Below are 22,506 nucleotides of genomic sequence, written 5' to 3'. Positions count from 1 at the left end.
TTTGACAAGATCCTGCGTGTTGTAGATGCCAAATGAAAAACAAGCCAGTGGTTGTGCCGTTAAGCGCCAGCTGTGTGCCAGTGCCCACTCTTCATGAGGCCGGGGCGTAGAAATAAGCTTCATGCTCAGGTGATCGCAGGACAGGGGAGACTTCTAATTTTCCTTTAATTCCCAATCCCACCAACCTGCAGATACGTATTCCTAATCCAGCGTGGCAGCCATGCTTTCTCTACAGCTGGACTACACCTAGACTTTGTAGGACTTTTGATTTTTTTTAAAGGGGGTTTTCTGAGATTTTTTTTTTTAACTGATGACCTGTTCTCTAGACATCAGTATCTGATTTGCGATCAGCTGTTTGAGTAGGTACCGGCGCTCCTGTGAGCACAGTGGCCTTCTGTCTGCTTTCCCTAGGCCAGTGACGTCACGTGGCCTAGGCATACCTCAGCCCCATTGAAGTGAATGGAGCGGAGTGCGATACCAAGCACAGCCGCTATACAATGTACGATACTGTGCTTGGTGAGCTGCGAGAAGGCAGTGGTTCTCACAGGAGCTTTGCAGCTTCCTTAAAACAGCTGATGGGCGGGGGTCCCAGGTGTCTGTACCCCACCATTCTGATATTGATGAAATATCCTGGGGCTAGGTCATCAGTAAAAACAAAAAATATTGAAAAACCTTTTTAACTCAAGTGACAGCTTCAGTCCAAAGCAATAAAGTGAGTTGTGTGCAGTCTTGTGCACTGCAGCTGTCACAAAACTGCTGCAAAGTGTAAATGTAGCTCCAGCCTAAAGGGCCCAGACACATTCCATAGCTGTGGGCCGAACAATCGCCAGCCCCACAGCCAAGCGTGTCTGTGGGGAGAGCGGAGAAAGACGCTGCCAGCAGCTTATATCACTGGAGAACAAAAGGAGCCGGAGAAAATATTCATTTTGCCGGATCCTTGTCTCCCCTGACATTCTCTGTTGGGGGAGAGTTGGGACTGTCAGCCTTACCCACACTTCTTGGTGGGTTTGATGGACAAAAAACTGTTTGGGTCTGGTCACACTGTCAGGTTTCCTTATGCAGTTTTGGAAGTCAAAATCAGGAGTGGATCGTATAAGATGAGAAAATATAAAGGACAGAAGACACTTGTTTTCTTTCTTTAAATTCACTCCTCTTTTTACTTACAAAACTGTGTCAGTAACCATGGACGTGTGGCCGTACACTAACACGTGTCCGGGAGAGGAACGCAGCTGATATGATTGATGGACTTGTCACTTAAAGGGGTTGTCCGGGTTCAGAGCTGAACCTGGACATACCCATAATTTCACCCTGGCAGCCCCCCTGACTTTGCTCCGATGCGCTCCCTTGCCCTGCTCTAAATTGCACAGGGCACAGGCTCTTTTGTTTACAATCACACACTGACAGGTGGAAGCTTCTGCCCGGCAGTGTGTTCGGTGAGGTCACCGGCTCTGATGGACAGGCTTTAGCGCTGCCCTAGCAGTTTTACTGGCTAGGGCAGCTCTAAAGCCCGCCAATCAGTGCCTGTGACGTCACCGGGCTTCCTGGAAGCCCCATGGAGAGCCCAGTAAGTCACCGGATCTCCAAAAAATGCCTTTGCCATGCGCGATTTGGCACAGGGCAAAGGAGAGCATTGGAGTATGAACTGCTCCGATGCTCAAGTCAGGGGGGCTACCGTGAAAATGGAGGTATGTCCAGGTTCAGCTCTGAACCCGGAACACCCCTTTTAAGGTAGAATTATCATCACGACTGGTGTAAAATAGAACTGGCTTAGTTGACAATTTCAACCAATCAGATTCCACCTTTCATTTTTCAGAGCTCCTTTGGAAAATAAAAGGTGGAATCTGATTGGTTGCTATGGGAGCAATGGCTCGTTTTGTCTGGGGAGAAATCATCAGGGAAACAAAATGGCCGCTGTCCGATTAGTTCACACATAACCTGTCCTGATCACACATGAGGACAAGTTACTTTACATCACTGAGGTAAAGAGCTGCCTCATCCTCCTTCTCCTCTCTACTTGTCAGGGATTATGGTCCTGAATACAGATGTTAAGAAGTTTAGCTGAATCTCTGGGAAATTTATTTCATGAGGAGACATGAAGTACAGAGAGGATGGACAGGACAGACTGTGGTAATGGAGACTGTATACAAGTGCTGCTGCTCATTAGCCACACCTCACCCTCCTCTCATGTCTCCTCATCACCTCCATTCCCACAGAGATTCACCTGTATTCAGGATCATGATTCCTGACAGACAGAGCAGAGAGGAGGATGAGGCAGCACTGTGGCTCATTGTGGTGAAGGAACTGGTCCTCCTGTGTGATTAGGACAGGTTTTGTGTGTACCGATAGGACGGCGGCCATTTTATTTCTCCTATTGATTGCTCCCTAGACAAAACAAGCCATTCTAAGTAATGAAAGGTATTTGTGAATATATTTATTATAAAATTTAGGTATTTTCATCTTTTTAATTCCTAGAGAACCCCTTTAATTAGCGCTTGTTACTAACCTGTGGAGGGAAGCCATTTTACATAGTACTTACCCTCCCACTCTCCACTGACACCGCCATCTCCCCTGCGCACGCTGTGTGTTCTTCCGCATGGGCTCCTGAGAACAGTGGTGCTCGATCCTCCTTTCCTCTCATAGATGTGACTGCCCAGTCTGTTTCACACTAGAGGCAGCCTTCTCCGGCAGGCTGTTCCTCCGCCGGATCCGTGCTAGTTCACCATGCTGCCGGAAGTCTGCTTCGGCCCCATTCACTATAATGTGGGCGGGCCGGAGCACGGCAAACATGTCGAGAGGCGGCCAGAATAAAACTACGACTGCCGTAGTGTGAAAGTAGCCTAACGGCATATCTAGTTGATGTATCACAAATGTCTTAATGGACCAGTCTTCCCCAGTAAGTGTTCCACTGTGATGCTATATGTCACCAAGACTGACCCTTTAACTTATGTTATCAGTTAGAAAGAAGCCAACAAGGTTTGTAGAGTTCCATGGATCATTCTATAGAACGGTACATTGACATACTGTACCACACGTCTTGGTGTCCCCTCACAGACCAGCTGGCTTGTTTTTCTTAGCACATCCAACATCCTGGTGACATATTTCCTTTAAGAATCTTCAGGGTAATCATGTGAGATCTCCAGAATAGTACTTCATAGATAGGAAGACGGGTACTACAGTCACACACGTTCCTCTGTTTTAGCAGTTGCTTTGGTAATGTATGAACCAGGTTGATTATCAGCTATATAGTGGTAAGGAGCTTTACTGGAGAAACATTTAAAAAATAGAGCAAGGATTGTAGTTCTGAAGCCGGCTGCAGTATGCACACCAGAGATGAGTGGTCTTAGCCACAAGGTCCCAGAGTGCCACTAACAGGCCACAAATTACAAGCTACTGATGTGCAACGGAAGCATTTTCCTTTGCACTCAATCGTCTATCCCCTGATCTCTTCATTTCACTTAATTTGTGTTATATGCCAATATTGTAGCTCTGATAAACCGTGTCTAACTTCCTTCCCGTCTCAGGTTATAAATCTATTCATGATAAGACAAATCCACCTCAGGTACCTCAGCTTAAAAAGTCTAAGAAGCGCCACTCAGGCTTCAGCGTGGATAAGATGATGGAGCGTTTCCTTCAGCAGAGTGTGAGTGCAGAAGAGCGGTTTTACAAGTATGAGGAACAGCGGCTACAGATTGAAGACAAGCGGCGAGAAGCCGAGCACAATCGGGAAATCCAAATGTTGCAGATGCTGGGACAATTACTAAATGGCATATCCACCAGCTCTCAGATGGGAGGGCACGGGCGTGTCAGCAGCCCCATGCGAGGCAACGTCCGGACGTATGGAGACGCAATGCACTTTACAACTGCATCACAATTTTCTCCTCCAATAGGTATTACTAGTCAGAGCGTCATTCTATCATATCATCTGCAGTGAGGAGAGAGCGCGATATGTGACCACGTCTGTTTTAGCGATCAGTGAGGGTCCGAGCACCCAGATCCCCACTGATCAAAACCTTTGATATGTCTCTGAGAAATGGAAAATTTTATGAAAACTCTGTGACCCTTTAGGATTGGTGCTGTAACGCCAGTAAATGGTTTCTTGCATTTTACATCTAAGTAATATGTTGTATTAATAAATATATTACATATTCAAACCTAAAATATTACCCAGTTTTTCCTTAATCTCGATCGAATACCATTGCTCTCTCAGCTTGGAAGTTCTAGGTTTCAACTCCATGCTCTTCTGCTACTGTGGGGAGAGACTTCTTAGACGCTGTGATAAATAAGCAGATATTTGCAGAGTAAGGCGACCATGCACCTTAGATGTTCCTCCATACACATTGCATGCCTGGCCTAGTGTGCGTGCGTTCTTGATAGGGAGAGGGTAGGATGCCACTGCCAGATACCTCTGATGGCTTATTTCTTGTGAGAACAAAGGACCAGACATGTCCAACCCTCAAGAACATTAGTTGGCCAGTTCCTCCAAGCATGGCAGATTTGGGCAACATTTATGTAATGTGTATGGCCACCTAAACAGTAATATGGACTTTATTTATTTATGAATCAAATGTTTGTCCAGTTTCCCTGGCAGGGAATCCAGGAAGCTGTGGTACGATTAATGGGAAAGCTACGAGAAAAGCAACTATTCTGGAATTACCTGTAAACTAGCCACTCTTGATCTCTATAAAATGGAGAGCCGCAATAGTGCTGGTCCTAGTACTGGAGCAGATCCTATAGAAGAAATCCAGAGACATATAGGGGGCCATTTATTATCAGAAATACCCCAATATTAGGCATATTTCTGGCGCAGATTGCAGCGCAAAGGTTCTTTGCACCACAATCTGTGACTTTTCCCAGGTCTATGGGTGAGGAAAGGGCCTGTTTTAGGGATAGAAAATTGTATAAATCTACGGCAGGAAGGGGGGCTGGCGTAGATTAAGAAGCGGAGGTGGATCCGCTGAAGTTATATAGAGGCCGGTGCCTCTACATAACTCCAGCAGATCCAGAGCAGGGCCGTATTAAGACCGTCATCTAAAATGCTGGTCTTAATAAATGACCCCCATAGACTGTAGCGGAAAGGGGCGCATCAGCACTATTTTACCATGTCAATGGAAGGGCATTGGAATTAGTCTGTGGATGCTTACTTCGTGTTGACTAAAGTAACCTCAGCCTCATTTTTTATTTTATTTGTTTTTTACTTAGTGTAAAATAATGTAGGAACTCAAATTACAGTTAAACTGGTCATAGATGCAAAGATCATGAGTAACAATCTGAGCAATTTTACAATTGTACTACAATAAGCATGTATGAAGCAGACCGGGCATAATCATTTCCAATACTAATGTTTCCCTGACCCGACAAGCTTAAACGCAGATGATAATAGAAGAAAATGTCATCTTTGGGGATTAAACAGTCTGTTTTCAGGTGCAGCCGGTTCATACCGTGTGTGTGTATATATATCGATCAGTACCAGTACATATTAACAACATGCTACCCATCCCCACCCTGTGATTGACGGGTACCTCTCTGTATGGCAAACCTCTGTCAGTCACAGGGAGGAGGGAGTTCAGGAGCCCCACATCAGACACATCTCCCTGAGCAGTATTTTTTAATTTTTTTATTTATTTTTTAATATCCCACCTGGCTCAATCCTCAATTCATGTTGCCCTCAGAAACTGTGATATTTTGTAGGATGAGCTAAGCAGCTCATGCTGCCAGAAAGCGTCACCTTGAAGTAAAGTAGATGAATCATTGCATAAGATTATCATTGGTTCCGGAAAATACTAACTTTGTCAATTTCATATTTAGTTTTAGAGAGATCCTTCTCTCTGCGTCCCACACGTCCAGCCAAGGACATGGAGAATATCTTCCAGCTGGTCAGGAATGTCATCCCTCCTCTTACTTCTAAAAAGCACAAAGGTCAAGATGGGAAGATTGGTATTGTCGGAGGCTGTCAAGAGTAAGCGCATCTATGTGAATGGTTGTGGTTATCTTTGTATAAAATGTCTTTAATCTGGCCTCAGTTGGATGGGGTAGGTGCCAGATTACCAAATGGTCTGGATTATTGGTCAGCCATAGAGTAGCATATCAAATCTACTAGTACGTGTAGAAAATAAAGCTCAAAATAATTTGCTACTGTAAAATCTGCAATTTATCTTATATGTTTTAAAGGTAAATCTCTAATGGCTGGGCCCCCAATATTCACAAGTACGGGGGTCCATTGTCCCCTGCGGTCGTGCACGGAAGAGGAACTTGAAAAGAGCGGTGCTAGTGCACGCACAGTGCCTCCCCATGTCTATGGGCCTGACGAAGATGACCAAGCGCTGTACTCTCATGTCTTTATAGGTCCAGTAGACTTTGAATGGATTCAAGCTCTGCCTTATTGAGGCAGGTGCAGTGGGAAGAAATAGGAGGCTTGGGAACCCCATTCTTATCAAACACCTAGGGCTCTTTCAGATAATCGTGTCCTGTGCAGAAATCACCCTCAGTGTGTGAGCGCCATTACACATTATGGACAATGCTCCTTTCACAGGATCACACAGCATTATAATCATTTATAATGCTGTGTGTCTCTGCATGACCTTACTTCTACAGAATTATACTGACAGCATTATGTCAGTTTAATTCAGTAGATGCAAGGTTAGGCAGAGACACACTGCATTATAAATCATAATGCTCTGTGATCCTGTGAATTCAGCATTGTCCATAATGTGTAATCGCGCTCGCACACAGAGTGTGATTTCTGCACAGGACACGATTGTCTGAAACAGGCCTTATGCTTATTCGGAGAAAATTCCTTCCTGCTTTTGATTTTATGAGAGCACAGATCATTTTGCATTTATGTACTAGGAACAAGAGCCAGCATTTCTGGTCTTTTGGATGCCGGGAATGTTACTCTAGTATGTGTTCAGTGCTGTATTTGCCATGTAAACACTCCGATATGTATTAAATGTCTTGGCTCTGGAAATATGTAGTGCCTGTTATCAGGATTACTCAGGAAGGTCCACAAGCTAATCAAATCCGAGAATATGGAATTACTTGTATGTATTCAGCAGAGGCAAATGAGGTAGAGTTTTTCTCTGCAGGCTGTTTTTCACACATATATAGTATATTTATATTCTACCTATATTGAATTTTTTTTATTTTTTTTTATAGATATACTGGTGCTCCGTACTTTGCAGCAATTTCAGCTTTAAAAGTGGTAAGTAAACGATTAAGGCCTCTTTCAGACTGGCATCCCGGATTTGCTCCGGATGCATTGCGGGAAACCCGCGCAAGTGCGCACGCAATTTCAGTCAGTTTTGACTGCGATTGCATTGCGTTGTTCAGTTTTTTTCCGCGCAAGTACAATGCATTTTGCACGCGCGTGATAAAAAAACTGAATGTGGTACCCAGACCCAAACTACTTCACTCAAGTTCGGGTTTGGATTCGGTGTTGTGTAGATTTTATTATTTTCCCTTATAACATTGTTTCAAGGGAAAATAATAGTATTCTTAATACAGAATGGTTAGTAGAATGTGCCTTGAGGGGTTAAAAATAAAAATTAACTCACCTCATCCACTTGATCGCACAGCTGGCATAGTCTTCTTTCTTCTTCTTTCAGGACCTGCAAAAGGACCTTTGACGTAATCGCGCTCACCACATGGTTACGTCAGCACAGGTCCTGCTGAATGAAGATAAAAGGATATTCTATCTCACCACGTGGTGAGCGCGATTACGTCATCAAAGGTCCTTTTGCAGGTCCTGAAAGAGGACTATGCTGGCTGCTCAATCAAGTGGATGAGCTGAGTTAATTTATTTAATTTTTTAGCCCCTCAAGGCACATTTTACTAAGCATTCTGTATTAAGAATGTTATTATAAGGGGAAATAATAGTGAATTTACTTTAATAGGGTTGCTCATCCTTATAATCTCCTAGCAACCATGTGTGAAAATCGCACCGCATCCACACTTGCTTGCGGATGCTTGCGATTTTCACGCAGCCCCATTAATTTCTATGGGGCCTGCGTTGCATTAAAAACGCAGAATATAGAACATGCTGCGATTTTCACGCGACGCATAAGTGATGTGTGAAAATCACCGCTCATGTGCACAGCCCCATTGAGGTGAATGGGTTTGGATTCAGTGCGGGTGCAATGCATTCACCTCACGCTTTGCACCCGCGTGGAATTCTCGCCCGTGTGAAAGGGGCCTAAAAGAGAGAGACTATCATGTGTGTTTATGTACTCCTTCACATGCGCATATCCGATTTTCAGTCTGGATAAATTTCCCCTTATGTGGCTTGATCAGCCATATAAACTACATTTTCTTCTTTTGAGAAAATTAGCTTTTAGTTTTACTAAGTTTCCATCCTTGTCTGATTTCCATAGGGTGCCGATTTGTCCCAGGTATTTTGTACCAAAGATGCAGCAACTGTGATTAAGTCATACAGTCCAGAGCTGATTGTACATCCCGTCCTGTAAGTGTTCATCTTTGGTTAATACTATTGATAATGCCTCACTTTTGATTAAATCCATTTGTTCACTGTATATCGTGTATCTAATATTCACCCAGTGATCACCCCAATGCTTTGCATGAGATAGAAAAATGGCTTCCAAGACTACACACTCTGGTAATCGGACCGGGTTTGGGAAGAAATGATTCTATACTGGACACTGCAAAGGTAACGGCATCATGGTGGAAATAGCATTAGGCCGCAAGTCATTCAAGTTTGTGTAAAATTTGTATAAAAACGTTAATTCTTGTGTCATTCCCAGGGTATTATTGAAAAGGCCAAGGCAAAAGGCCTCCCTCTGGTTATAGATGCTGTGAGTATCTGCTTTCATTCCAGGGGTACTGCTGGATGTCACTTGGCACTAAGTAGATGTTCACCTATGTTTTAGGATGGGCTATGGCTTATTGCCCAACAACCTTCTGTTATTCAAGGCTACCAAAGGGCTGTCCTCACCCCAAACTTCATGGAGTTCAGTCGGCTGTATGAAGCTGTGGTATGTATTGATATTCACAGTGACCATGCTTGTTCTTGGTACATGTACAGTAAAGGTAGGATCATCAGCTCCAGTGTAAGTGCAGATTCTAGATTTATCTGAGGTCACATGTAGTGTTTCGTTGCCAAGCTTGTTTGCAAATCACAAAATGTGCTGACGTGCTTATTAAAGAAGCCATAGGGAGAGGGTACTAAAGTGAAAGACATTACCTGCCTCTTTATTCTTGTATAAAATAACTCTGTTCCTGGCAGGATCATGAGACTTGCAGTCTGACCAACAGACAGAGCATCTGCCATGGAAGCCAGAAGTAAGATTGTCTGTCTGTATAGTTCTATGAGACTAAGGCCTCATGCACACGGCCGTTGTTTTGGTCCGCATCACTTCAATGTGCTGTCCGCATCCGTTGCTCCGTTCTGTTGTCCGCAAAAAAAATATAACGTCCTATACTTGTCCGCGCTTTGCAGACAAGAATAGGCAGTTATATTAAAGGCTGTCCGTGCTGTTCCGCAAATTTGCGGAATGCACATGGGCGCCATCCGTGTTTTGCGGATCTACGTTTTGCAGACCACAAAACACACAACGATGTGTGCATGAGGCCTAACATTCAGACTCTCAGACACTGTAGTAGAGCGGCAGTCAGGCTGCAGTTACATGATCCTGCGGTGGCAGGAAGAGACATCCTGCATTTTATTCGAGAATAAAGCGGCAGGTAAGATCTTTCACTTTAGTGTAGGTTTAAAACACAGGCCCAATTCCTATAAAAATAAAGAGTGCTTCTTTAACCTGTGGGTGGGCTGCTGTGAGAAAAGCACTTTAAACATAATCTTTACTTCAATACAGTAAAAAAAAAAAATTTGAAATTAAAATAGGTTGCTGTCCATTATCCCGCTGTGCAGTCTGGAGAATACCATGCAGGACTTATAGGTAGATACACCAGTGAGCACCAGCATATTAGGTTAAACAACATGTTGGCTTGCAATCAGCACTATGTAACTGTAACATCAATGGTATAATGAACAAGTAGAAAAAAAATAATGCTGCGACTCACGTGGACTCGCCACCCTTTGTCAAATGCAGGGGTGTTAACATCAACTATGGTGAAAGAATTCTAGTCACTGCGACTCAAGATGATAATTTACCTATTACAGAATATGGCATTCAATATATTCCAATGCAGTGCTGCCACCTGCAGGACTGTTTTGAAATATACCAGTGATAGGCTTTGGCTATCGCTGAAATAGAACCGCTTCCCTGATCCCAACCGGAGTTCACATTTCAGTTCGCAGCATGTCAATTGTTTTTGTGGAACTAGAGCAAATCTGTATCAAAATCTGCATGTAAAAGGTGTAACTTTTTTACTGCTGTTTTCCCATATCATCACCATGACGGCCACAAGGAGATTGACCCATGACCTCTGTGGGGGCAGGAAACAGAGAAGAGGTTAAATTGCCCCCTCCCACCACCACACCTCAGTGTTCCTGTCCCCACTGTGGCCAGGGTCAGAGAAGAGTCTCCCTGTGGACGGCAGGGAGATGAAGATAGGAAATAGTCTCCTTTTTTATTTTTCTTTGTCTCCAGGAGAGTCCGAGGCGATCTCCTGGTTACCTGAAGCTCATCGGAGCTCCCCCAGTCCGCCGGCGGCCGCGTGCTTATGCTGGGCTGGGGGATATCGGGACGTCTCGCTCCGGCTGGTCTGGAGCCTGCTCCCGGGCCGCAATCTCCTCCTCCTCCCCTGTGGGTCGGGCTGGTGCAGCCGGCGTGTGCGCACGCCGACGTCAGTGACGTCACTTCCGGGTTCGGTCATGTGACGCAACCCGGAAGTAAAGCGCAGGAGGCTGAGCAGTTTGAATAAAAGGCGGGACGGCCATGGGAACGCCGATCTGAGGTCTGTGAGTACTGCAATTGCTTTGCTTGGAATATGTCAGGTCCTGAGATACAAACTGTTATGGAGCTTGATGCCCCCTCTCTGCTTCCTGTAAGTATCCCTCTTGGGGTCCGCTTTTCTTATAGCACTGTATTTTTACTAGGCCTATTTCTGATGCCTCTATTCCATATCTATTTCAGGCTAAAGAGGCGCAAAAAAAGTTTAATAAACCTCCTCGCTGCATCTCTTGTGCTAAAAGACTGCCTGAGGGATATGGAAAGAGGCTGTGTAAAGCATGTATTTCTGATGTGGTCCAGCAGGAACAGTCGTCCCTTATGGAGAATATCAGATCTGTGGTTCAGGAAGAAATTAGGGCCGCTAGAGTTGCTCAGTCTGATCCCCAGGACGAGCCCTCTCGCAAGCGTCCGCGTTCTAGGATCATTACCTCTGGATCCGAGGATGCCGACGATAAAGCCTCCACTTCCATCCAGTGGGAGGATGATCTCTCTCTCTCTGAAGGAGAAATATACGAAAATAATAAGAAATTTAATTTTTGAGATGAGTGACTTATTAAAGGCAGTCAGAACAACAATGGGGATTGAGGAAACCCCTAGGTCCTTATCCATTCAGGACGAAATGTTCGGGGGACTCAAGGTGAAAAAATCCAGGGTCTTCCCCATAAACGAACACATTAGACAAATGATTCTGGAGGAATGGTCAGAACCAGAAAAACGTTTGGGGATTTCCAAAGAATTTAAAAATCGACTGTTGTTCGACCCCTCTCAGTCTAAGTTGTTCGACGAGACCCCTAAAATAGATGTGCAGGTGGCGAAGGTTAATAAAAAAAACTGCCCTGCCGTTTTGAGGATGCCGCCCAATTGAAAGACGCTATGGAGCGGAAGGCAGATGCCCTTTTAAGGAAAGCTTGGGAGGCCTCCATGTTTAACATCAAGACCAACATCGCAGCAACGTCTGTCGCCAGGTCTATGTACTTATGGTTAGGAGAGCTTGAGAACCACCTAAGCAGTAAGACCTCCAGGGAAGAAATCTTGCAGTCCATCCCGCTACTTAAATCAGCTACGGGGTTCCTGGCAGATGCATCGGCTGAGTCTATTAGATTCTGCGCTAAGGAGGCAGGGCTTTCCAATGCAGCTCGTCGGGCTTTGTGGATGAAGTCTTGGTCGGGCGATAGAGTTTCTAAACAGAAGTTAATATCTATCCCCTTTTCAGGAGAATATGTATTCGGGCCGGTCCTAGACGAAATTCTTGAGAAAGCGGCCGACAAAAAGAAGGGATTCCCAGAGGAAAGGTCCTTTAGAAAGAACCAGTCCTTTCGGTCTTACGGTGGACAAAACAAGTCTGTTAGAGGGAAAGGCAAGTCAGGCCGCTGGTCTTATCCCAAAGGGGGTAGAGGGAGAGGCTTCCTTCTCAAGCCCCAATCCAAATTCGAGGACAAACAATGACGCCATTGTAGGGGGGAGACTGAAGGATTTCCTGGGTCCATGGTCTCTAACATCAAGAAATCCCTGGGCCTTGGATATCATTCGGCAAGGTTACAGGATCGAGTTCACCTCTCTCCCCCCTCCAAGATTCGTCGTCACAAAGATGCCTACCAGATTCTCCAACCTAAATATTTTTCAAGGAGTCCAGGACTTGGTGAAGAAGGGTGCAGTAATCCCAGTTCCTGCGTCTCAAAGAGGTCAAGGGTACTATTCAACCCTATTCTTAGTAAGGAAAAAGGAAGGAGACTTCCGGACCATCATAAACTTGAAACAACTGAACAAGTTTATTCTTTACAGGAAGTTCAAGATGGAGTCTCTCAGATCCATAGTACCATTGATAAAGCTAGGGGCATTTATGTGCTCGGTCGACCTGAAGGACGCCTATCTGCACGTCCCCATTCACCCAGATCACCAGAGGATTCTAAGATTTGCTATCCTAGATCCTTCCAATCGGATTCGTCATTTCCAATTTATAGCACTACCCTTCGGGATTTCAGCCGCTCCAAGGCTTTTCACCAAATTAGTGATAGAGATGATAGCCCCACTCAGACAGGAAGGGTTAAATATAGTGCCATATCTGGACGACTTTCTAATTATAGCAGACTCAGAAGAACTCCTGCTATCGGACTTGGAAATATTTCTGTCCCGCCTGTCTCAACTAGGATGGATAGTGAACGAATCCAAGTCAATGTTGGTTCCATCCGAGAAGGTGAGGTTCCTGGGAGTTACTCTGGACTCCGTAACTCAGTCAACCTTCCTTCCACAGAGCAAGGTCCAGTCCCTGATAAACAAGGTGAGGCACTTCCAACGCCGGAAAGGATGTTCAGTGAGGGAAGCAATGAGCCTACTCGGCCTCCTAACCTCCTGTATACCTTCTGTCGAGTGGGCACAGGCTCACTGCCGAGTGATACAGAACTGGCTACTGTCCCACTGGAACAAGAAGGGCTCTCTGGACTCCAAACTTCCAATTCCAGGATCAGTAAAGAGCTCTCTCTCATGGTGGATGAAGGAGAAGAATCTTTCCCAGGGAGTCCCATGGATCAAATCGCCCTCAATTACCATCTTCACGGATGCCAGCCAATCCGGTTGGGGAGCGAAAATCGACAAAGCCTATTTCCAGGGGACGTGGAAGCATCTGATATCTGCCCAATCCTCAAATTTCAGGGAGCTGTATGCGGTAAGAGAAGCTCTACTCTCCGCCAGACAGTTGATAAGAAATCAGCATGTGAAAGTCCTATCTGACAATGTGACCGTGGTCTCCTACTTGAAACACCAGGGAGGTACTCGATCAAGGAAACTCCAGAGTATCTCAGAGGAAATTTTCTTCTTTGCAGAGAAAGAACTAAAATCCATCTCAGCAATGCACCTGAAGGGGTCCCAGAATCTAGAAGCGGACTTTTTGAGCAGACAAGTGGTAGATCATACAGAGTGGGCACTGAATCCAGAGGTCTTCAATATGCTAACCCAGAGATGGGGGCTTCCTACAATAGACCTGTTCGCATCAAGGAGAAATACGAAAGTTCAAACATTCTGCTCCCTAAATGCAGGAGATCATCCCTGGAGGATAGATGCTTTCTCCCTAAAATGGTGCTGGGATCTAGGGTACGCATTCCCTCCGTTGCCTCTCATCCCAAGGGTCATTCAGAAGATTCAGGAGGGGAGAACCACAGTAATATTGATCGCCCCGTTCTGGCCGAAGAGAAGTTGGTTCGCTCCTCTATTGAAACTAGCAATAGACGAACCAGTGAGACTCCCACTCAGAGGGGACATCCTATACCAGGGTCCTTTGCTGCATCCTCATCCGGAGTTCCTGAAGCTCACGGCTTGGATCCTTAGGTCTCCCTCTTAAGGTCTCAGGGCCTGTCAGACAAAGTTATAGCCACCCTGAGATGTTCCAGAAAAAAAGTAACTTCCGCAATATACTTGAAGATCTGGAAAAGGTTCTGTTCATGGTCAGGCGAAGAGAATCCAAATTTTGTAGGGCCTAATATCCAGAAAATTCTGGAATTTCTACAGAAAAGTCTGGACATGGGCCTCTCTCCATCCACCTTAAAAGTTCAGATTTCGGCATTAAGCGCTTTCTTTGATGCCGACCTGGCAGACCATAGATGGGTCAAACGATTCATACGAGCTGCCCGCAGACTTAGACCCACGCTAAGATCCCGCAGCCCAACCTGGGACTTAAATTTAGTTCTCAACAACCTTATGTGTTCCCCATTTGAGCCATTGGAGAGTTGTTCAATTAAATTGCTTTCCTTCAAAACTGCTTTCCTTATAGCAATTACCTCTGCCAAGAGACTGGGAGAAATTCAAGCTCTCTCCATTAGGGAACCATACCTTACCATCACTGAGGATAAGATTGTGCTTAAACTAGACCCAGGTTTCCTGCCAAAGGTAGCCTCAGACCGCAACAGAGGCCAAGAGATCCTCCTTCCATCCTTTTTCAACAATCCCAAGGATCAGGAGGAAGAGAAATTTAATTTCCTTGATGTTAGGCGTACAGTCCTTAGATACTTAGAAGCCACTAGGGACTTTAGGAAGTCTGACAGCCTGCTTGTCCAATTTGCTGGAAAGAATAAAGGATCCAAGGTCTCAAAATCCTCCATTGCAAGATGGATTAAAGACACTATTACCCTTTGCTATAAGAATCAGAATCTGGATCCTCCTTCCAATATTAGAGCTCACTCTACCAGAGCTGTCTCCACTACTTTTGCTGAAAGAGCAGGGGCCTCCCTGGATGATATATGCAGGGCCGCCTCCTGGTCTAGTATTCACACATTTGTGAAACATTACCGTTTGGATTTATCTGGAACCTCTGGCCTCTCCTTTGGTCGGAAGGTTCTCCAAGCGGTTGCCCCCACCCTTAAAAAATAATTTTATAACTCTCCTTGTGGCCGTCATGGTGATGATATGGGAAAACCGGAATTAGACTTACCGGTAATTCAGTTTCCATGAAATCACCATGACGGCCCATATATTCCCTCCCTTTCTTTTAAGTTCTTTTCACCGGTATTTTCTGGTATGATGTAATACTGGGAAATACTAAGACACTTCTGGCACTTGATATCTTTGGAACACTGAGGTGTGGTGGTGGGAGGGGGCAATTTAACCTCTTCTCTGTTTCCTGCCCCCACAGAGGTCATGGGTCAATCTCCTTGTGGCTGTCATGGTGATTTCATGGAAACTGAATTACCGGTAAGTCTAATTCCGGTTTTTGTTTTTATTTTTTATCCAATGTGTATCCTAAAGGAAACATGCATTTGTTCCAATTTTCTGCCTTTGCACACAACGGAGTCTGAACCCAAGATCACTATAAACCAGGACAACAGATTTGTATCTTTTAGGCTACTTTCACACTAGCGGCACGGACCTCCGGCAGGCTGTTCCGTCGGGTGAACAGCCTGTCGGATCCGTCCTCCCGCTAGTGAATGTTTGTCCGCGGACTGCCACTCCGTCACCATTGACAATAATGAGGGCGGGGCGGAGTTCTGGCGGAGGCACGTCGAGAGGCTGCCGGAATAAATGACGGACATGTCGTCGTTTTATTCCGGCAGCCTCTCGCCTTGCCTCTGCCCCCATTATAGTCGATGGGGACGGAACGGCAGTACAGAGGCACACAGTCACTAGCGGCAGGACGGATCCGGAACAGCCTGCCGGAGGTCCATGCCGCTAGTGTAAAAGTAGCCTTAGCTGAATCAGAATTTCTGAGCGACCTTTTTCTATTTGCAGCTCACTGAGCCAGTGGACAGTAGTGATCAGCATGGAAGTGTACTAAGGCTCAGCCAAGCAATGGGCAATATTACCATTGTCCAGAAAGGAGAGTGGGATCTCATCTCAGACGGCAATAAAGGTTTGTGCACTTATTGGTAAAACCCATACACAGAGATAAGTACTGATATGTGCAATGTCCACTAGGATAACTGCATCAGTAATATTTTTCTGAACAGTGAGAGAAGAGAAAATCCCTAGTGTTTCGAAGTACGGCTGTTACTTCTCCCAGTAACATGTTTATGGTAATGCTTACGGTTCATGTGTAAGGGGATTATCTGTTAGAATATGGAAATGGTGAGAATGACGGACTAATTACCTGTAGGATCACTGTTTATAAGGATTACAACTGAGATGGTTAATGGATCCATTTTCTAGTGTTCATGACGGCAGAACTGTAACTCATTTCCTTTGTCCTGAAGTTTTAGTATGCAACCATGAAGGCAGTAGCCGGCGTTGCGGCGGACAGGGCGATCTCTTAGCTGGCTCTCTTGGCGTCTTGGTACACTGGGCATTTCTTTCTGGACCAGAAAAGATAAATGGGTATGTTTTGTTCAATTAAACATTAACCTGTTGTTTTTATCATTGCACAGATTTTATTTAAATGGCTTCCATAGTTTTAAAAATTTATGAAGAACGATTATCCTTAGCTTTCGAGCTTCAGTAATATCTGATCAACCAGGATCCATTAAGTCCCATTTATGAAAACTACTTTAACAAAAATTTGCTTGATTGTTGTCAACAATATTTAAAGGGGTTGTGCGTGCCATACATATTGTTGACATATCGTCAGGATAGGTCATCCGTATCTGATCGATGGGTGCTGACACCCGGAACCCCTGCCGATCGCGGCGCTACATGCAAGCACTGCTTCGTCTTCACTACACTACACATCGTCTCCCCTGGAGCAGTGGTGTAGTGTAATTACAAGTACTTTCTCAATTCATGTGAACAGGAAGCAGTGCTTGCATGGAGCGCCACCTCCTCTTTAAACAGCTGATTGGCGGTAGTGCCGGTCGTCTGACCTCCAACGATCATACTTTTTACTGACCTATCCTTAGGACAGGTCATCAATATCTGGACTGCCCCTTCATGAAAAACATGAATCGTGAATTACATTTGAGTAAGGTCACCCCAGTGTTTAGACTGTAGGATTGCTGCAGTTATCAGTGGAAGATGCTTCCCGATATGCGCCAGTTCATTTATGTTTCAGGTGGTGCATGTCTACACTTGATAGGTCACATTGATTCCTGCGTGCAGTTGCACACACATTATAGTTTCTAGATGTCGGACACATACAGATACCAACCATCTGAAGTATGTTTCTGGAATGTTGGACCCAACCTAAGGACTTCCCTTTATCTGGAGGATTCCAGCACAGTTTTAGAAACCTAATATATGAGTCACACATTTCATACAGAGGTGTGAATGAAGTCAGAAAATTATTGTGTGCAACAAAATACCAAAAAGTGTCATTCTGACCATTTGTGACATACTGGTCTGATCTGGCACAGGCTAGCAGACCATTTTGTGGGTCAAATTTATTTATTTTTTTATAAATCTGCCGGACGTTTCAGGCTACTTTCACACTGGCGTTTTGGTTTCCGTTTGTGAGATCCGTTCAGATCCGCCTCAGATGACAAACTGACAACAAAAACATAAAACAGGGTCAGCCAGATGCTTTATAAATATGGCAGATGCTTGGACCCATTTTCCCCATAATATTGTGATCAGATTCGATCCCTTTCTACTTGATATTTTTGCAGACCTGTGAGGTGATCAGATGTATTATAACCCTTTAATTGTACTCTGTGTTGCAGTCAAAATCCTTTTGTGGTGGCGGCATTTGGAGCCTGTTCTCTTACCAGGCAGTGCAATCATCAAGCATTTCAGAAACATGGACGGTCAATGACCACTACGGACATGATTTCAGAAGTTGGAACAGCTTTTAACAAGCTCTTTGAAACCTGATGCAGCGTATTGTGAACAAATGACTGCTTTATTCATAGGACTAACACTAGATTGCACAAAACACACTTGTTTCTGTGCAGTAGAAATATGGAAAAATACAGCTCTGTACTTTTCTTTGTCCTGGAAGGGGGGGGGGGGGGGGGTAGAGAAAACCCTATTAAAGATCCAGATTTTTGTTCAGTCCGTTACCAAAAAAAAGAGCACTGATTTGTAGGGCAGAAGATGAAGTGTATCTTCACAGTAATGGAGACCGTTCTTCCCGTCATGGCTGAACACTTACTATAGTATGAGATCCACTTTCTGCACACCCAGCAGTTACGTCTTGGTGCTCTGAACTGTGATAATGAGCTTCATAGAAATGAATGGTGTTGCATGTAGATCACAGTCCACAGTGACTCCTGCTCGGTGATAAGTGCCTGCAATTAGGTTTCATTTGTCTCCACTTTGTAATGAGCCCTTTGAAATATTGTCAGAGCTTTTAATGCATTGTTCTTAATGTACATCATAGTTTGTATGCAATTTTAGAAAATGTTCCCAGGAAAGTAGAATAATTTATCCAATCAAAAGCTCTATTGTCTTAAATTCATTTGGTAATTTTTACTCATGAACAAGACCTTAATCTAGGTAACAGTTGTTTCAAATGAAAGTGAAATAAATAGTCATTTTGGACAATTTTTCATTTACTGAGAATTTCTTAGTTTACTGTATAAGGCAATAAAGCAGTAATGGCTAATTTTAGTGTATGCCTTTCAGGGATAAACATTAATTCCGTATAAAGAGGATTGATGTTCTTTTATCATGTGGAGAAAGTTAATACAAGCCACTTAATGTATTGTGATTATCCATATTGCCTCCTTTGCTGGCTGGATTCATTTTTCAATCACATTATGCACTTGTATCCAGGGGTATGGCCACGCTGCCAACAAAGGAGGCAATATGGACAATCACAATACATTAGTAAGTGGCTTATATTAACTTTGTCTACATGATAAATGGCATTTGCTGGTGAGACAACCCCTTTAAGTACTTTTTCATGGGTTATGAATATTTAAAAAAAAAAAAACTTTTCACAAATCGATCTTGAAATGTTCTCATTAATCCCCATGCACACAACCGTATTTTTAGTCTGCATCCACTCGGAATTTTTTGCTAATCAGATGCAGAACTATTGACTTCAATGAGGCTACAAAAAAATGGGGCTGTCTGCATCGGTATGTCCATTCCACCAAAAAGATAGAACATGTCCTATTCTTGTCCATTACTTATTAGTGCGGACCACAAAACAGATACGGTCGTATGCATGGGGTCTCATCCTGTCCTTAGTGGCAGCAGCATTAAAAGTCCAGTATATCCTAATAGAAGTGCTTGACTTGCTCCTTGAATTTTTCAAGATGATCATCAAGTATATGGACTGTGAGGGACATCCTTCACCAACGTTCCAGCTCCACATCATTTACTGTCCCAAATGCAAAGATGACATAGGAATATGGTTAAACTACTTTAGGCTACGTTCACACCTGCGGTAAACGTAATGTTTTTCACCATCTGAATGTGGCCAGATCCATGTTGGTTCCAATTATACTCTATAGCAGGGGTACTCAACTAGTTTTATTAAAGGTCCACATACCAGGGTCTGCAGTCAGGTGAAGGTCCGAGCTGAACGCCAACAGTAAAGATGCCATGCGATCATGTGATACATGCGCGTGGGGCGCTCTGACGTTATAGTGGAGCGCCCCGGGTAAGTCCCAGAATTAGTAATGGCCACATTAGTGCCCCAGTAAGAATAATGTCCCCATTAGTGCCCCCAGTAAGAGTATTGCCCCCATTAGTGCCCCCCTTCTCTGCTTTTGCAAAAAAAAAATAATAATTTGCATTCACCTGGCTGCGGTGAACATTCGCTGCTGACTGCAAGCTCAGGACCGGTGCTCCAACGTGATGACGTCTTGTAGGTCCTGTCCTGAGCTTCTAGTCAGCAGGGAGTGTTCTCCACAGTGTGAGCAAATGGAGGTGGAGGTACCGTAATTTTATTTTTTTTTTTACTAGCACAAGTAGCGGTGGAGGTAAAAGCTGTACTAATGGGCGTTCCATGATGGAAGCGCTCATTAGTAAGGGTACTTTCACACTTGCAGCAGAATGGATCCGACAGGCTGCTCACCCCGTCAGATCCATCTTGCCACTACTTCGCCGTGCCGCTGCTCTGTGCCCATCGACTATAATGGGGATGGGGGCAGAGTTACGGCGCAGCACGGTGAGAGGCCGCCAGACTAAAAGTACTACATGTCCGACTTTTTCGTCTGGCGGCCCCCTCAATATAATAAACATTGGTGGCGCAGTGCGCCCCCCCCTCAAAATAATAAACATTGGTGGCGCAGTGCGCCCCCCCCCATCACCCCGATATAATAAACATTGGTGGCGCAGTGCGCCCCCCCATCACCCCAGTATAATAAACATTGGTGGCGCAGTGCGCCCCCCCCCAATATAATAAACATTGGTGGCGCAGTGGGCAGTGCCAATGAGGGTTAAAAAATAATTTACTCACCTCCTCCAGTTGATCGCGTAACTGCCGGTCTCCAGTTCTTACTTCTTTCTTCAGGACCTGTGGTGACATCACTGAGCTCATCACATGATCCATCACCATGGTAATGGGCCATGTGATGAGCTCAGTGACGTCACCACAGGTCCTGAAGAAAGAAGTAAGAACTGGAGACCGGCAGTTACGCGATCAACTGGAGGAGGTGAGTTAATTTTCTTTTATTATTTTTAACCCTCATTGGCACTGCCCACTGAGCCACCAATGTTTCTTATACTAGGGGGGGGGGGGGGGGGGGGGGCGCACTGTGCCACCAACGTTTCTTATACTAGGGGGGGGGCACTGTGCCACCAACGTTTCTTATACAAATAAATACAGGAGGCGGGTGCCGGAATCAAATAGCCGGCACCCGACCTCTGTGACAGGGGGCTGCGATCAGCTACAATTAACCCCTCAGGTACCGCACCTGAAGGGTTAACTCAACTGCAGCTGATCGCAGCTCCCTGTCACAGAGGTCGGGTGCCGGCTATTTGATTCCAGCACCCGCCTCCTGTATTTGTATTACAGGTCAGTTTTCTTCATTGGTGGCGCAGTGGCCACAGCCCCTCCCCTCCTCCTCCTGCCTCTTCTTATTGGCAGCGGCGGGGGCAGCAGCACAGGGGGGAGGGAGAGACTCCTCCTGCGCTGCTGAGAACGATCATCAGCTCCTGTGCCTGCCGCTGTATTGAGCAGAGCTGCCAGAGTGTGCAGGAGGAGGAGCGCTACATGTGGAGGAAGCCCTGTCTCACTGCGCTGTGGGACAGGTGGAAGTGCGCCGGTAAGCTCCTCCTCCTGCACGGCACAGTGTGCAGGAGAGGAGCAGCGCTCTGAAGGATGGCCGGGGTCCGGACAACTGGCGGCCGCGGTCCGTATTTGGACCGCGGTCCGCCAGTTGAGTACCCCTGCTCTATAGGGTCCAGCGGTAAACTCTGGCAGGCTGTTCTCTGCCAGAACAGCCTACTAGATCAGTGTTTCCCAACCAGTGTGCCTCCAGTTGTTGCAAAACTAAAACTCCCAGCATGCCCGCACAGTGCGGGCATGCTGGGAGTTGTAGTTTTGCAACAGCTGGAGGCACACTGGTTGGGAAATACTGTACTAGATACCTTTACTGCAGACATGAACATAGTCACTGGCAACTCTGGTGATACTTTTACTGCTTCAGGCTCACACTCCTAATAAAGGGCGTGAAAGCCTGAAGCATCACTTGCACTTTTTGGTTTCTGATGAAACAGGATGCTCAAACTTAGGGCTTGTTCACACGACCGTGCCGTGTCTTGCTGTCCTCAAAACACGGATGCCACCTGTGGGCCTTCAGCAATTTGCGGAACGGACGACCCTTCATAGAAATGCCTATTCTTTTTTGCAAAACGGGACAAGAATAGGACATGATAATTTTTGCGGGGCCACGGAACAAAGCAACGGATGCGGATAGCACATGGAGTGCTTTCCGCATCTGTTGCAGCCCCATTGAAGTGAATGGGTCCGCACTAGTGATGAGCGAGCATGTACGGCCAAGTACCACATGTGCTCGAGTGGCATGCTCGAATCTCCTCCCCGCACGTTTCGTGGCTGCTAAGCAGCCAATAAACGTGCAGGTAAGTACTGCCATCACTGTAATGCCAGTAGCCATGTTGGGTTCGGCTCATTGCGAGTCAGGGAGAGCTGCGCTTAGGAAGGGGCAGAGTGTAGGGAGATTGTGATCGCAATATATTCCAGTGAATAACGTTTCAAAGACCCAAAAGTCCTTTTAAGGACTATTGTGTGTGGTGGCAGCAATTTAATTGTGCAAAGTATTATTATTATTATTTTTTTTTATACTTTGCGAAATAGCGATTCTTTATAGAAGGT

The 22,506-nt window shown here is 45.3% G+C and overlaps 1 protein-coding gene across 3 annotated transcripts in view; it reads left to right on the top strand.

The window, feature by feature from the left end:
* The window catches only part of NAXD (NAD(P)HX dehydratase), a 32,602-nt gene extending 13,780 nt beyond the window's left edge, over positions 1 to 18,822 (top strand). For 2 of the 3 annotated variants that reach the window (XM_040425222.1, XM_040425221.1), the window contains exons 2-10: positions 5,806 to 5,956; positions 7,153 to 7,198; positions 8,367 to 8,455; positions 8,551 to 8,659; positions 8,754 to 8,804; positions 8,880 to 8,984; positions 16,080 to 16,200; positions 16,541 to 16,661; positions 17,939 to 18,822. In XM_040425222.1, coding sequence (XP_040281156.1) covers positions 5,806 to 5,956; positions 7,153 to 7,198; positions 8,367 to 8,455; positions 8,551 to 8,659; positions 8,754 to 8,804; positions 8,880 to 8,984; positions 16,080 to 16,200; positions 16,541 to 16,661; positions 17,939 to 18,089 — 944 coding nt within the window. In that variant the 3' untranslated portion in view covers positions 18,090 to 18,822. Of the gene's footprint in view, positions 1 to 3,521; positions 3,888 to 5,805; positions 5,957 to 7,152; positions 7,199 to 8,366; positions 8,456 to 8,550; positions 8,660 to 8,753; positions 8,805 to 8,879; positions 8,985 to 16,079; positions 16,201 to 16,540; positions 16,662 to 17,938 lie in introns of all 3 variants that reach the window. The other variant, XM_040425220.1, reaches the window with a different exon arrangement.
* The last annotated feature ends 3,684 nt before the right edge of the window (positions 18,823 to 22,506 follow it).

Source organism: Bufo bufo, chromosome 3 (assembly GCF_905171765.1).
Source record: "Bufo bufo chromosome 3, aBufBuf1.1, whole genome shotgun sequence".
In the NCBI taxonomy this organism is placed as follows: Eukaryota; Metazoa; Chordata; class Amphibia; order Anura; family Bufonidae; genus Bufo; species Bufo bufo.
The sequence above is the reverse complement of the archived record's forward strand: the minus strand, read 5'-3'. Positions and strand labels throughout refer to the sequence as shown.